This window comes from Phyllostomus hastatus, unplaced genomic scaffold (genome assembly GCF_019186645.2).
Source record: "Phyllostomus hastatus isolate PE091 unplaced genomic scaffold, TTU_PhHast_1.1 phas_contig_402, whole genome shotgun sequence".
Classification (NCBI taxonomy): Eukaryota; Metazoa; Chordata; class Mammalia; order Chiroptera; family Phyllostomidae; genus Phyllostomus; species Phyllostomus hastatus.
Window position 1 is genome coordinate 5,377,486 of NW_025333873.1, and position 12,160 is coordinate 5,389,645.

A 12,160-nucleotide genomic window follows, 5' to 3' on the forward strand; every position below is an offset into this window, starting at 1 on the left:
TGTTTAGGGAAAACACGTGAAACAGGAAAGGAAAGAGGCTGGACCAAAGAAGAGCCATCCATCACCAGAGAGAGAGCCTCAGCAACTCCACGGGTTTTAGTTACATCAGCACTGTTCAGAGACCAGAGAAAATGAAGTTCAGGAGAAGCTTTTGGCTTTGTTGTCATCAATGACCTTGTCAAGAGGAGGCTCAGTAGTGTAATGGGTGCAGAACCTAAGTTAGAATGGGTTGAGGGGTGAAATTGGAAAGAAGTTCAACACTGTTCTTTCTTTTAAGAAATTTGGATGAAGAGTTAGCCTTGTCAACCAACCAAAACCACTCCTTCTCTGAGACAGGAGGGAAAGAAAGAAGAATAAGAATACAGAGAGGACACAAGGCAGAAGACTGGGGAGGCTTAGCACGACCACATCTCCATTCCTAGTTGAGTAAAGTGCATCCACTGCAGCGAGGAGACATTGGACCCTGCAGGGGAGGAAGGGCTTGCAGCAACTCTTGCCCTTTTCATTTGTTCTCTTATGCAGAGAGTAGCCAGTGTTCACCTCCCACACCAGTGATACTTAATGCCAGGGTGCTTCCCGGAATGGTGGGTGTTCAGTCTTTAACTTAACAGAAGGCTCCTCAGATAGTTGTCTGACACAGGTACTTTTCAGCCAGTAGATTAAGGTTATCTTAAGTCACCTTTGGTAATAAGACACCACCCCACCACAGTGGTCTGCTGTTTGAACAGGGGGTATGTTACCTCCTAGGAAACAGAAATCATGGTTATCTTTGGTTTTTTAATTTTGTGGTTTTGTATTTACAGGGACAGGTTGTAGAAAACCTGAAAGCACAGGCCCTTTGTTCCTGGACTGCAAAGAAAGATAACCACTTGAACTTCTCAAAACATGATATTATTACTGTCTTGGAGCAACAAGAAAATTGGTGGTTTGGGGAGGTCCATGGAGGAAGAGGGTGGTTTCCAAAATCTTATGTCAAAATCATCCCTGGGAGTGAAGTCAAGCGGGAAGAGTAAGCATTTCTGTGTTTTCACATGAGGTGTGGATGTTGGTGTTTCCACCAGTGAGTGAGTGAGTGTGTATGGCTGGCTGTGCAGGAAAACAAGAAGTCTACATTTGGGTTTGAACAACAGAGAGGTCGGCCATTCCCAGAGTGGAAAAGGGCGTTCAGGTATCTGTACCAGTTTTAGAGTATCATTTACTACAGTTATTTCAGATTCTGGAAGTTTTCAGAGTGCTTAAAATTGCACATTTGTGGTTTTCTTTGTACCATCAGGTCACTTAGCAAGATTACTTTTCATTTCCTTTGGAGCATTTCTCTCCTGTTTTTACTTTAAATTGTCAGTATTTAAATAAACCTTTACTGAGGGCCCCCTCTTTGCCGAGTGGGGCATTCCCACTCTGGGCCTCCAGAGCTCCAGGAAGATCGCCCCTCTTATCACTCACAACACACAGCATTGTAGTTATTTACTTACTTCCTTACATACTCCTTATTAGGTCATAAACCTAATTAATTAGGTCTGCATCTTCTTTTTAAAAAATTTGTTTTATTAAGTTTTCCATGACGGCTGTAATCTTTTTTATTTTTATTTTTTTCGGTTGGAATCATTTTTAATATCCAAATACAAAAGTGAACACTGCCTAGTATAATCTTAATGCATAGTCGCTGCTCAGTCATATCAATTCAGTGAATAAGGAGAGGAGCAAACAAGTACCCTTTCAAATGAACAAAAAGCAGAAACTAAAGAAGGTCCCTGGCCTTTAGTTCCCAGTCTATAGGGGAGACAGGTCATCACATTTCTGTGATACAAGGAAATAAGTACTCTGGTATGGCCACGGCGAACTGTCTCTTGTGTTTTTTGTGGTCAGTATAGAAAAGCAGTCCGATTTAATGAAAAGGGACTGGTCTTTGGAAATCAAAAAGTTCGAGGTCTGATTCTGCTGTTTTTGCCAGGCTTTATGGAATAACCTTAATCTTCAGGTTTTTTTAATTAACTGAATGACAAGAATACACTAAATTATCTTTTTAAACTCTTTGCTGAGATTCCGTGTATCAGTTTTTCTTTCAAATGCTGAAATTCACTTTTCAGACTGATGTGGAATTTTAGATTTAGAAGTGTGTAATAATAACAGTAACAACAGTTACACATGTATGCTGGCCCTTTATAGGAGTTAGCTTATTTAAATTCCATGGTATTTTACAGAGAAAAAAACTTAAGTCAAAATTCTTTTTAAAGGGCATTTCTTCTGACTTTTCATGCAGTTACTGACCTTGTCTAACAGATAAGGCATGTAACCTGAAAACCCACAGTCACGGAGAGTTAGCACTGAACAGTGCAGTCCATTCCGTTGTCACCGTGAGTTACAGTTAGTAAGGCCCACTCTGCCCGAAAACGGCCTCCCTGTATAACCTGCTCACGAGTCCTGGGCAGCCTCGGTGCATCCTGCAGATGTCTGGTTCTTACACTCAGCACTTTTGCCCGATTTTTGAGAACAGCTTCCTGGGTAAAATTAGAAATTTAGTTGTGTTATTTTTATTATTGTCTGATGTTGCCCAGTAATATAACATAACATAACATAACACAACATAACAAACATAATATAAATTTTCTAATGTAGTATGTGCTAAACAAATAATAAAATGTCTATATGATCCCTGTTTTCCTTACACTGAGCCACATGTGCTTTACCAAATAACTGCCCACTTACTGATGCATTTGTGTCACGTTCCTTTAGAAAGGCAAAATAATTGCACATTTGAAAAACTATTGATAGTCATGTTGAAATTAATCTATTAAAAGTTTAGAAGTTTTATATTGGGTAGTCCTTAATCCACTAAGATTTTGTGTATGAGAGTATTTTATAGCCTGTGTATTGAGACAATATTTAGACTAATTTTAGAAAGAATGAGCTGCTAAACACCTGCTGTATTCATCAAATACCTTTTTGTTTTTTGATTGTTGATGTCCTTTTCTTTTTCATCATTTTTTTTTAATCTGTGTGTGTGTTTATTTGGCAGGCCAGAAGCTTTGTATGCAGCTGTAAACAAGAAACCTACCTCTGCAGCCTGTACAGTTGGAGATGGTGAGCTCTTGACAGTTTGTAAATTAGGTGGGAGTCAGATTAGCTACTGACCAATGATCTGACTTCCCACAGTTGTCATTCTCCCTGCCTGTGTGTCTTCAGTGGTAAAGTGAGGTTAGGAAAACCTGCCCCTTGCCTATTTCACACAAAGATTGAGGATATAGAAAAAATATGACTGAATGTACTTGGCAGTTTTCAAAAGTAAGTACTGTAAAAATTCGCCGTATACTGCCTTGATAAATAAGATCAGAAATAAAAAGCATTTCAATAAGATAGCACAAAGGTTTTTGTTTTTCTGCTATTATATATCCAGATTATAGATGTTTAGGCTATAGAGAAACTTTAGTACATTTAGTTATTTACCAATCTCATTTTAATTACAGTGTACCATATAAATCATTAAATAGGATTTGAAAGCAAAATACACTTTATCATAAATATTACAAAGAAAAATATTTATAGCCCTTAGGATTGTTTGACTAAAATTGTTTTGATCTTGTGCTGAAAAAATGAGAGATTGTCTACCTTCTTGGCAGGCACTTTTTTCATTAATAGTTACGTACAGGGTGGGGCAGAAATAGGTTTACAGTTGTGAGTATGTGAAACAGTTTGTTTTATATTATTATTTATTAATTATTGTGTTATTTTTCCATACAAAGAACTGTAAACTACTTTTGCCCCACCCTGTAGGCTTAGAAGTGAATTGTATATGTTCAGTATATAATTAGTTAATAGTTGAAGTACATTTTATGTTTATGTTGCTGAAGAAAAGCAGTTTAATGCTGACTTAAACCATTTATCCAGTATCTACTACAATTAGAGGTTCCATGCTACAGCCTCAGATATTCAGGGATGAATAAAACACAGCCTCCAAGCTCACAGAGCAGTGGGGGAAAATGGGATAAATTCTATAGTGAGTGAACAAAACACAATTTTGGGCAGCACCCATGAACCCACAGAGGTGGCAGTGTTGCGTCCTGTTAAACAGTGAGTAGGGTCTTGCACAGTGACAGAGGAAGAGGCGGCTCTGTGGACAGAAGGGATGGTGTGGGCCAAGGCGGCATCGCTGTGAAAGGCCCGGAGCTCCGGGGCGCCGGCGCGGCTGGAGCCCCACGGCGGCTGTGGCACGAGTGTTGTGAGAGGAGCCTAGGACGGCAGTGAGGAAGGAGCGTTTTGGAAAGGACCTTGCTTGTTGCAGCAGACCTAAACCTTGTAATCATTTTTATTTGGCTAAATCAGCTAAACTGAGTAATACTGGAAATTCGAATAATAAATAGGTTCTAGATAGTGTTTCTGGTCATCTCCAGGTTATGATATACAGATCAAATTCCATGCTGACACATTAAAACTCAAAAGAAACAGAAAGGTCCCTAAAACCTGGGCGTTGACTACTTTTCCTAAAGTACAATCACAGGAACCCAACCCAAAGCCAATAGTAAAACACAGACATGTCAGTTGAGGTCAGTCGTTATGAAATGTTTATCGAGCATCTGCTCCATGCCACACACTGGGCTAGGGGCGGGCTCCTTGTGATGGAATTTGGCCTCTAATATTGATGTTGGATGAATATTGGGTGTTTTGATAACTGTATATATAAAAGAATTAAAGAGAAAGCAACTAATTAAAATATATTTTGTGGAAGAGGTTGAAAACCTTTCTCATATTTTGACTCTATAAAGTGGAGATACTGCTAAGTTTTTATAGTATGGGGATTATTCTCTCTGATATGATGATGATGATGGTACAATTTTTTAAAATCTCACAATAAAACTTTATGTGAAATCAAACAATCTTTTCTACTTGAACAATGATTAAAATAAATTTTAAAAAAATAAAGCCAGTCAACACACACAAAAAAAATCTAAGCAGACCTTTATTTTGAAATTGACAAAATGACTGTAAAATTAATGTGTAAATATAATAGACCTACCATAACCAAAACAACTTTAAGAATAAAACAAGGTTGAAGGACTTATAAAAAAAGAGAAAAAGAAATTACTAAATAGTTGCTTCACTCTTTTTTTTTCTGTTTACACATCTCTTTATATTAAGTTTCCTTAAGTCATAAGATCTTTTTATACTGAATTTACTCAGTATCTTAAAAATTAATATAATTTTTTTACCTTCTTCAATCTTACAAAATTAGTTCCCTTTTGTTTTGTTTCCTACAGAGTATATTGCACTTTATCCGTATTCGAGTGTAGAACCTGGAGATCTGACCTTCTCAGAAGGTGAAGAAATATTGGTGACACAGAAGGATGGAGAATGGTGGACAGGAAGTATTGGAGACAGGACTGGAATTTTTCCGTCAAATTATGTCAAACCCAAAGACCAAGAGGTAGAGTTACTTTGGTATAGAAACAGAACCGTTCCGTTCTTGTTTGTCAAGGCTCATACCTAAAACAGAGCCCCAGTAAGAGAGAATTTATCAGGGATCCTACTAGAGAGACCAGGGAGCAGGACTTCATGAAAGGCTGAAAACAAGAGCCGCAGGGTAGGGCTGGGCCTCAGAACTGAAAGTAGGGAAGGCTCTGACATTCGTGTGATCGGCCTGGATTCTGAGTTCCTGCTGTTTTCTGTCCCTCCAGCAGTGTGGATTACTGCAGCAGTTCTGAAGCTTTTTGGTCTCAGGAACTTTTTACATTCTTAAAAATTACTGGGAACTCCAAAGGGGGTTTGGGGAAGGGGGGGCTATATCAAGTGATGCTTTCTGTACTAGAAATTAAAACTGAAATTCTAAAAATATTCTTAATTTATTTGAAAATAGCAAAATTAAACTCATTGCATGGTAACTTAAATAACTTGCTTCCCATGAAAAAATTACTTTAAAAAAAACATTTTATAAAAAGAGTGGCATTGTTTTATATTTTTGAAAACCACTCTAATACTTGGCTTAATTGAAGACAGCTAGATTTTCATATCTGTTTCTGTATTTAGTCTGTTGTGATACATTCTTTTGGTTGAAATATATGAAGAAAATTCAACTTCATGTATGGTAAAAAACAGGGAAGCATATTAAAAACATTTTCAGATAACTGGATATTATTCCCTGATATTCCTACAGTAAAACTTGCCAAGTGTTCACTTGTTGTGATAGATTTGTTGCAACATGAAATCTGAAGGCCTATCAGTGAACATTTCTTATTGTTACATTAAAATTCACTGGATTTTAATGCATTGACTAGATCTTTTCCCTTGCATTGTGTAGTAACATCATTCATTGGGCGTTTAGGATATACTGAATCACTGAGTTATACAAATAGTCCCTGCACTCTGACACATTTCATTATATAATATAAAAAAAAATCACATTTGTCAACATCACCACTGATCTCATAGAAAAATCGTTTAAGTCCAGCTCATGGTGGTAGATCAAAGTTTTCCAAAATTTTAGTTTGCCCTTCAAAGCTTGAATTTTATCATTGGCAAAAATCTGTCAGCTGCTTTTCTTAAAGTAACAAACTTATTACTTCATTTTTGAGGTATGCTAAATCCCAAGTCTGAATAATTTGTCATTCATTATTTTTTTCAAACAAAAATGTTGTTCCATGAAAAAGCTAGTTTAGCTCACAATTTAATCATGTGTGCTTTTCTTTGAGTCCACCTTCATACTTCATTATGAAGCAGAAATGCTTTAAGCACACTTCATTTAGTCACACAGAATTTTTAACAGATGTGTACTTAAGGACTAAGATTTGATAAATCTTTTACTGCTGGATCAAGGAGACTCTTAAGTGCAACTGGCTTTGTCTGTTTTGTTCGGAGCACACAACTGCGAAGAGCACTCTGATACCAGTACAGTTTGGCATCGCTGCCGTGATTCCTGCTGAGGCGTCAGCGAATAATGTCTCAGTATATTGTGAAAACAGCTCGCGTCTCCCACATCCCTGACTCGGGGCTCCAGGACTGCCCCCAGGGATCCACGAACCACACAGACCTCAGTGGAAAGCCTCTGAGACTCTGGATTGACTTCTGGCTGCACCAGTCAGAGGCCAGGTGCCTGAGACAGGTCACTGCGCCTTCCTGTGCCTGATTCCTTCTCTGTAAAATGGGGATAATCGTAATTACGTAGTAGTGTTTATTGTGAAACTTCTCAAAGTGAATTTAAATATGTAACACTCTTACAACAGTGTCTATTACATAGTAAGTGCTCAAAAAATGTTAGCTCTTGACTACCATCAACTCTGCTACAGTACTGTTACTACAGCTGCGTCGACCAACAGAAAAAATGTCAACTCTTCCCATTTCTTATTCACATTTCTAAAAAGAGGAAATGTGGTCGGCCCAGCCTAGCCCATAAAGTCAAACAGGTCATAGTTGCTGGAGTAAGGATTTTTTGTTCTTAGGTCAGGTTTGGGAGAAACATCGCCAAAAAAAAAAAAAAGAAAAGAAAAAGAAAAACTGCCTCCTATGCAGCAAAACACAGATGCCTTAACACAGGTTGTATGTGGTCCTGACCCCATCGATAAATGGGGTGTATTTGGCCCAGATGGTGACATTTAATGTTCAGGAGAGATTCAGAAATAAGCTCTCCTGCTGAGTCAGCGGGTGCTGACCTCAGTCACTGGTGTCTGTTATACTCTGAGCAGACCAGGTCACTCTATAAGTGTTGGATTCCTAGCTTTTTGGTTAACATAAGGCTAATTGTCACTTGGCTCTTCATTTAAAGAAACAAGCATCATGGGAATTGGATATTTCTAATTCCTAGTAACCTTTGTACTTTTACACTTGGATTTTTGGAAGATGATAAAACAGAGTATCTTTTCCTTACAGAGTTTTGGGAGTGCGAGCAAATCTGGAACATCAAACAAGAAGCCTGGTATGTATAGTAACGAAGTAAGGAAATTACTGAAGTGTTTAATAGTCTTGAATTCATAGTTTCTTCTTTTCTTTTCTTTTCAGAGATTGCTCAAGTAACTTCAGCATATGTGGCTTCTGGTTCTGAACAACTTAGCCTTGCACCGGGGCAGTTAATACTAATTTTAAAGAAAAATACAAGTGGGTGGTGGCAAGGGGAGTTGCAGGTAATGATCTTGAAATAACATCTATCAATTTTTTAAAGTATTGCAAGCACATTAAAAATAAAACTAATAATTTCAAATCACCTATAATCATACCACATGGAGGTAATCTGTATTAACATTTTAGTGTGTAATGTTTCTCGCTAGTCTTTTCACTGTTCATTTGGAGCACAGTTGAAATGACATCAGTAACAGTATGAAGAATAACTCTCTCTCTCTAAAGACGTAACTGTTTTTCAATAATACCTGCGTTAACAAACCACAGACACCTCTTAAAGGAAAGCGTAGTGTCGTCTTCGCCTGGTGTCTCACAGCGTGGCCTCTAGGGGAAGACAACACGCTCCAGGCTGTGTACTCAGGAGATGCTGCCCGTTGTGCTGTCCGCCGTGGCCTGTGTGTTTGCAGCATCAGAGCAAGGAAAGGAAGTGCAAGCCGACGTGAGGCTGGTTTGGGTCCCTAAAGTGTTAACACAGACAGTTATTGCAAATGTTTTGATTCCGGTTTTTTCTCTCTACTAAAATTTCTTTGCTTGTTAAAACTAAGCAGCATTTTAGGATTAAAAAATGATGAGAGGGGCCCTGACCAGGTGGCTCAGTTGGTTGGAACATTGTCCTGTACACCAAAAGTTGTGGGTTCAGTTCCCGGTCAGGGCACATACCTAGGCTGTAGGTTTGACCTCCAGTCGGAGCGTGAGCAGAAGGCAACCGATAGAGGTTTCTTTCTTACATTGGTGTTTCTCTCTCTCTGACTCTCCCCCTCCCTTCCTCTCTCTCAAATCAGTGAACATATCCTCAGTTAAGGATTTTTTTAAAAAGATGAGGAGAGGTACAACAGCTGTATTTTTATGTAAGATTGATGATAATATGATTGTAATAAGGAGGGTAAATATAGCTTTATTCTTGCAAATCAGTCTTGAAATTCCTAAAGAACAGTGGATGTTCAAAACTCAGTATCTTCTTGAATAACCCCCTGAAATTGCACCTTCCCATTTGCTCTGAAGAGCAGCCCACCGAAGCGGGAAACACGGCTCTCCGCACGTTTTGTGGGGGGTCTCCTGACGACACACACGGCCCAGGAGGTGTTTACGGCTCCATTCTAAGTGTTGACTTGAGCTTATTAGAACTCTTAAAAAATAAAAAACTCTAGAAAAGTCTTTTTAGTTTATAAATATTATTTATGTAAAATATGTAGGTAACTCTGAGCCTGAAGATCTCCAAATAGATTTCTACAAATAGTGTTTTCAGCTGCATTTTGAGATGCACATTGAGTCTTCTAGTTTGACCTGGAAGGCCAATGCAGAATTTAGGGGTCCCCAAGACCAGCCTTACTTCTGACACCAGTGGAAAGTTTGGAGGTCCCCAGGACCACTCTGAAGTTCAATAATTTGCTAGAAGGACTCACAGGACTTGCTAAAAAACAAGAGTAGCCCCTCCTTATCCGAGGGCGATTTGTTCTGAGACCCCCCCCAGTGGATGCAGGTAGTATTGAACCCTGCATGTACTGTTTTCCTCTACATGTATGTCTATGGTAGTGTTTAATTTATAAATTAGACATAGTAAGAGATTAACAGCAATTACTACACAATAGTAAAACAGAACAAGGACAGCAGTATACTGTAATAAAAGTTATGTAAATGTGGTCTCTGTCAGAATGTCTTACTGTGAGGTACTCACCCTTCTCGTTTAAAGGAAGTACTTCCCAGTTTCTCTGTGGTGTAGCTGAGTTGCCTGCCTCACTGCTCTTGTGCACTGCGGCCCTGGTGAAGTCAGACAAGGGTGTTTGAACACAAACACTGAGATGTCGTGGCAGTGAATGTGGTAGCCTGGGTGGCTACTAGCCCACAGGCAGGTGGTGAAGGCAGTGTGGATACACTGGGCAAGGGGGTGACTCATCACGTCCGGGGTGTGACAGAGGGGACACTGGGAGGTTTCATCATGCCCTCGGAACAGTGCGCAACCTAAAACTTAGGAATTGTTCGTTTCTGCAATTTTTTATTGAATGTTTTCAGACTGCAGTTGACTGTGGGTAACAAATTAGAAAAAGAAATCGTGGATTAAGGGGGACTGCTGTATGATATTCATGGTTACAATTTATGACAGCAAAAGAATTTAAATCCAAACCAGCCAGCGGACAAGATGTGTGGGGCAGGATCGGGGGCTCCAAACACAGCTCCGCCAGCGTCCTCTCACGGTGGCGCCATGAGCACTGGCCTCGGCAGCATCACCCACAGAGGCTCGCCCAGCAAAGGAGCTCACTTGACCTTGGTGTCTAGCGTTTTGTTGGGGCTCTATCACATAGACACAGTTGGCTGCTTATATGGCTGAACGCAGTCTCTAGTTTCCCCAGCAGTTCAGTTGACCCAGAGCACCCACCGTAAATCACACTGTTAGCCTGTCTGCCATGGTCAAGGCCCCCAAGTAAACTAAGGCACTCACCAGTCACAATATCCCAGAGGTTTAGAGATGACCTCCCGGGATCCAAAGACAAAAACCAGATCTATCTTGAGCAAGGTTAAATTCCCTACTACCCAGGCTTTTTCTCATTTTTAGTGTAGGTCTCAGTAATTGCTTTTCATCTGATCTTTCCTACTCATTTTGCTAATTTTACAGGCCAGAGGCAAAAAAAGACAGAAAGGATGGTTCCCTGCCAGCCACGTTAAACTCCTGGGTCCGAGCAGTGAAAGAACAACACCCGCCTTCCACCCTGGTACGGAGTGGGGTGGCTGGTGTTGCCTCACGGCGGGGGCCGGCGGGGGGGGGGGCGTTCGTTGGCATCCACCGACTTTTCAGATTATGTGACTCTGAGAAACGCTGAGTACTGTGCTTTCCATGCTGCTGCCTGGAAGTGTGGTGCGCTGAGAGCTGCTCTTCTAAAGCGTTCTGTGGAGGAACAGCAGCTGTCCAGTGATACGTGACCCCTTTAGTCCTTAAAATTTCTCAGTGTGAAATGACTACACCATCAGACTTAAAGCATAGCAGTTCACTTCGATTTTTAACTGTACTTTGGAAATTCTAGTTTTTCTAAAATGGAATGGGAGAAGGAGGGTGAGAGAGAGCAAATGGAAAGAAAAAGTTAGGCTAATTTTAACATTTAATATTAGAGTAATTTAAATTTGGGGGGAATTTTGACATGTGACCCTTGTAGGAATAATTAATTTGTTAAATGTTATTTTGTCCTTTTTCTTGTAGTGTGTCAGGTGATTGCCATGTACGACTATGTAGCAAATAACGAGGATGAGCTAAACTTCTCCAAGGGACAGGTCATCAACGTTTTGAACAAGGATGATCCCGACTGGTGGCAGGGAGAAATCAACGGGGTGACCGGTCTCTTCCCTTCGAACTACGTTAAGATGACGACAGACTCAGATCCAAGCCAACAGTGTGAGTAATGCGACTCTCTCCCTCTCAACTAGTGCCCAGGCTTGAACGTGCTGCACTGCGTTTATTCTTCTCCCAGGCCAGGCACTGAGCTCCGCCCTCTCAGCAAGTGTGTACCAGTGCTTAAAGTAAGAAAACGCAGAAAGGAACTTTTTACAAGTTCAAAAATTATATAGCTTACTATCAGACTTTATCTGAACTTTTTAAATTCTTTTATGGATTCTTCAGTGTAACAGCAGTCTGTACTGCAATTTCCCTTTGCCACAGTCCTTGTCAGAGTGCAGTGGCGTTTTTTAGCTCAATAAAGTGCATAGTAAGTATCCTATTTACCTATTAAAAAGTACCCTTTTGGTGTATAAGTGCTATTAATTTTGCCACCTCTTCATTTATTTCCCATATATTTACACATCATCCAGGTAACAATAAAATTAAACAACTGTTTAAATTGGTTTTTTTAAAAACTCTTACTAGCTGATTATTTAGGTGGATACCTCATGCCACAAGAGATGTATGAATCGAGATCTGTGTCACTGTTGTTGGAATGAGGGTCCGGATCTCTAAGTGGGATATTGGGTATTACAAAAAATTATCTCTTGGTAGTTACCTAGCCTTTGCATTAATAGTCACTTTTTCCTACTCTTTTGGGATTTTTACAAAAATACTTCATAATTTATATTTTTA

General features: G+C 39.7%; 1 protein-coding gene across 5 annotated transcripts in view; it reads left to right on the forward strand.

The window, feature by feature from the left end:
* The window catches only part of ITSN2 (intersectin 2), a 115,931-nt gene that overhangs the window by 71,223 nt on the left and 32,548 nt on the right, over nt 1–12,160 (forward strand). For all 5 annotated transcript variants that reach the window (XM_045844632.1, XM_045844634.1, XM_045844630.1 and 2 more), the window contains 7 exons: nt 804–1,009; nt 3,017–3,081; nt 5,253–5,419; nt 7,855–7,900; nt 7,984–8,105; nt 10,712–10,808; nt 11,291–11,482. In XM_045844632.1, coding sequence (XP_045700588.1) covers nt 804–1,009; nt 3,017–3,081; nt 5,253–5,419; nt 7,855–7,900; nt 7,984–8,105; nt 10,712–10,808; nt 11,291–11,482 — 895 coding nt within the window. The remainder of the gene's footprint in view (nt 1–803; nt 1,010–3,016; nt 3,082–5,252; nt 5,420–7,854; nt 7,901–7,983; nt 8,106–10,711; nt 10,809–11,290; nt 11,483–12,160) is intronic.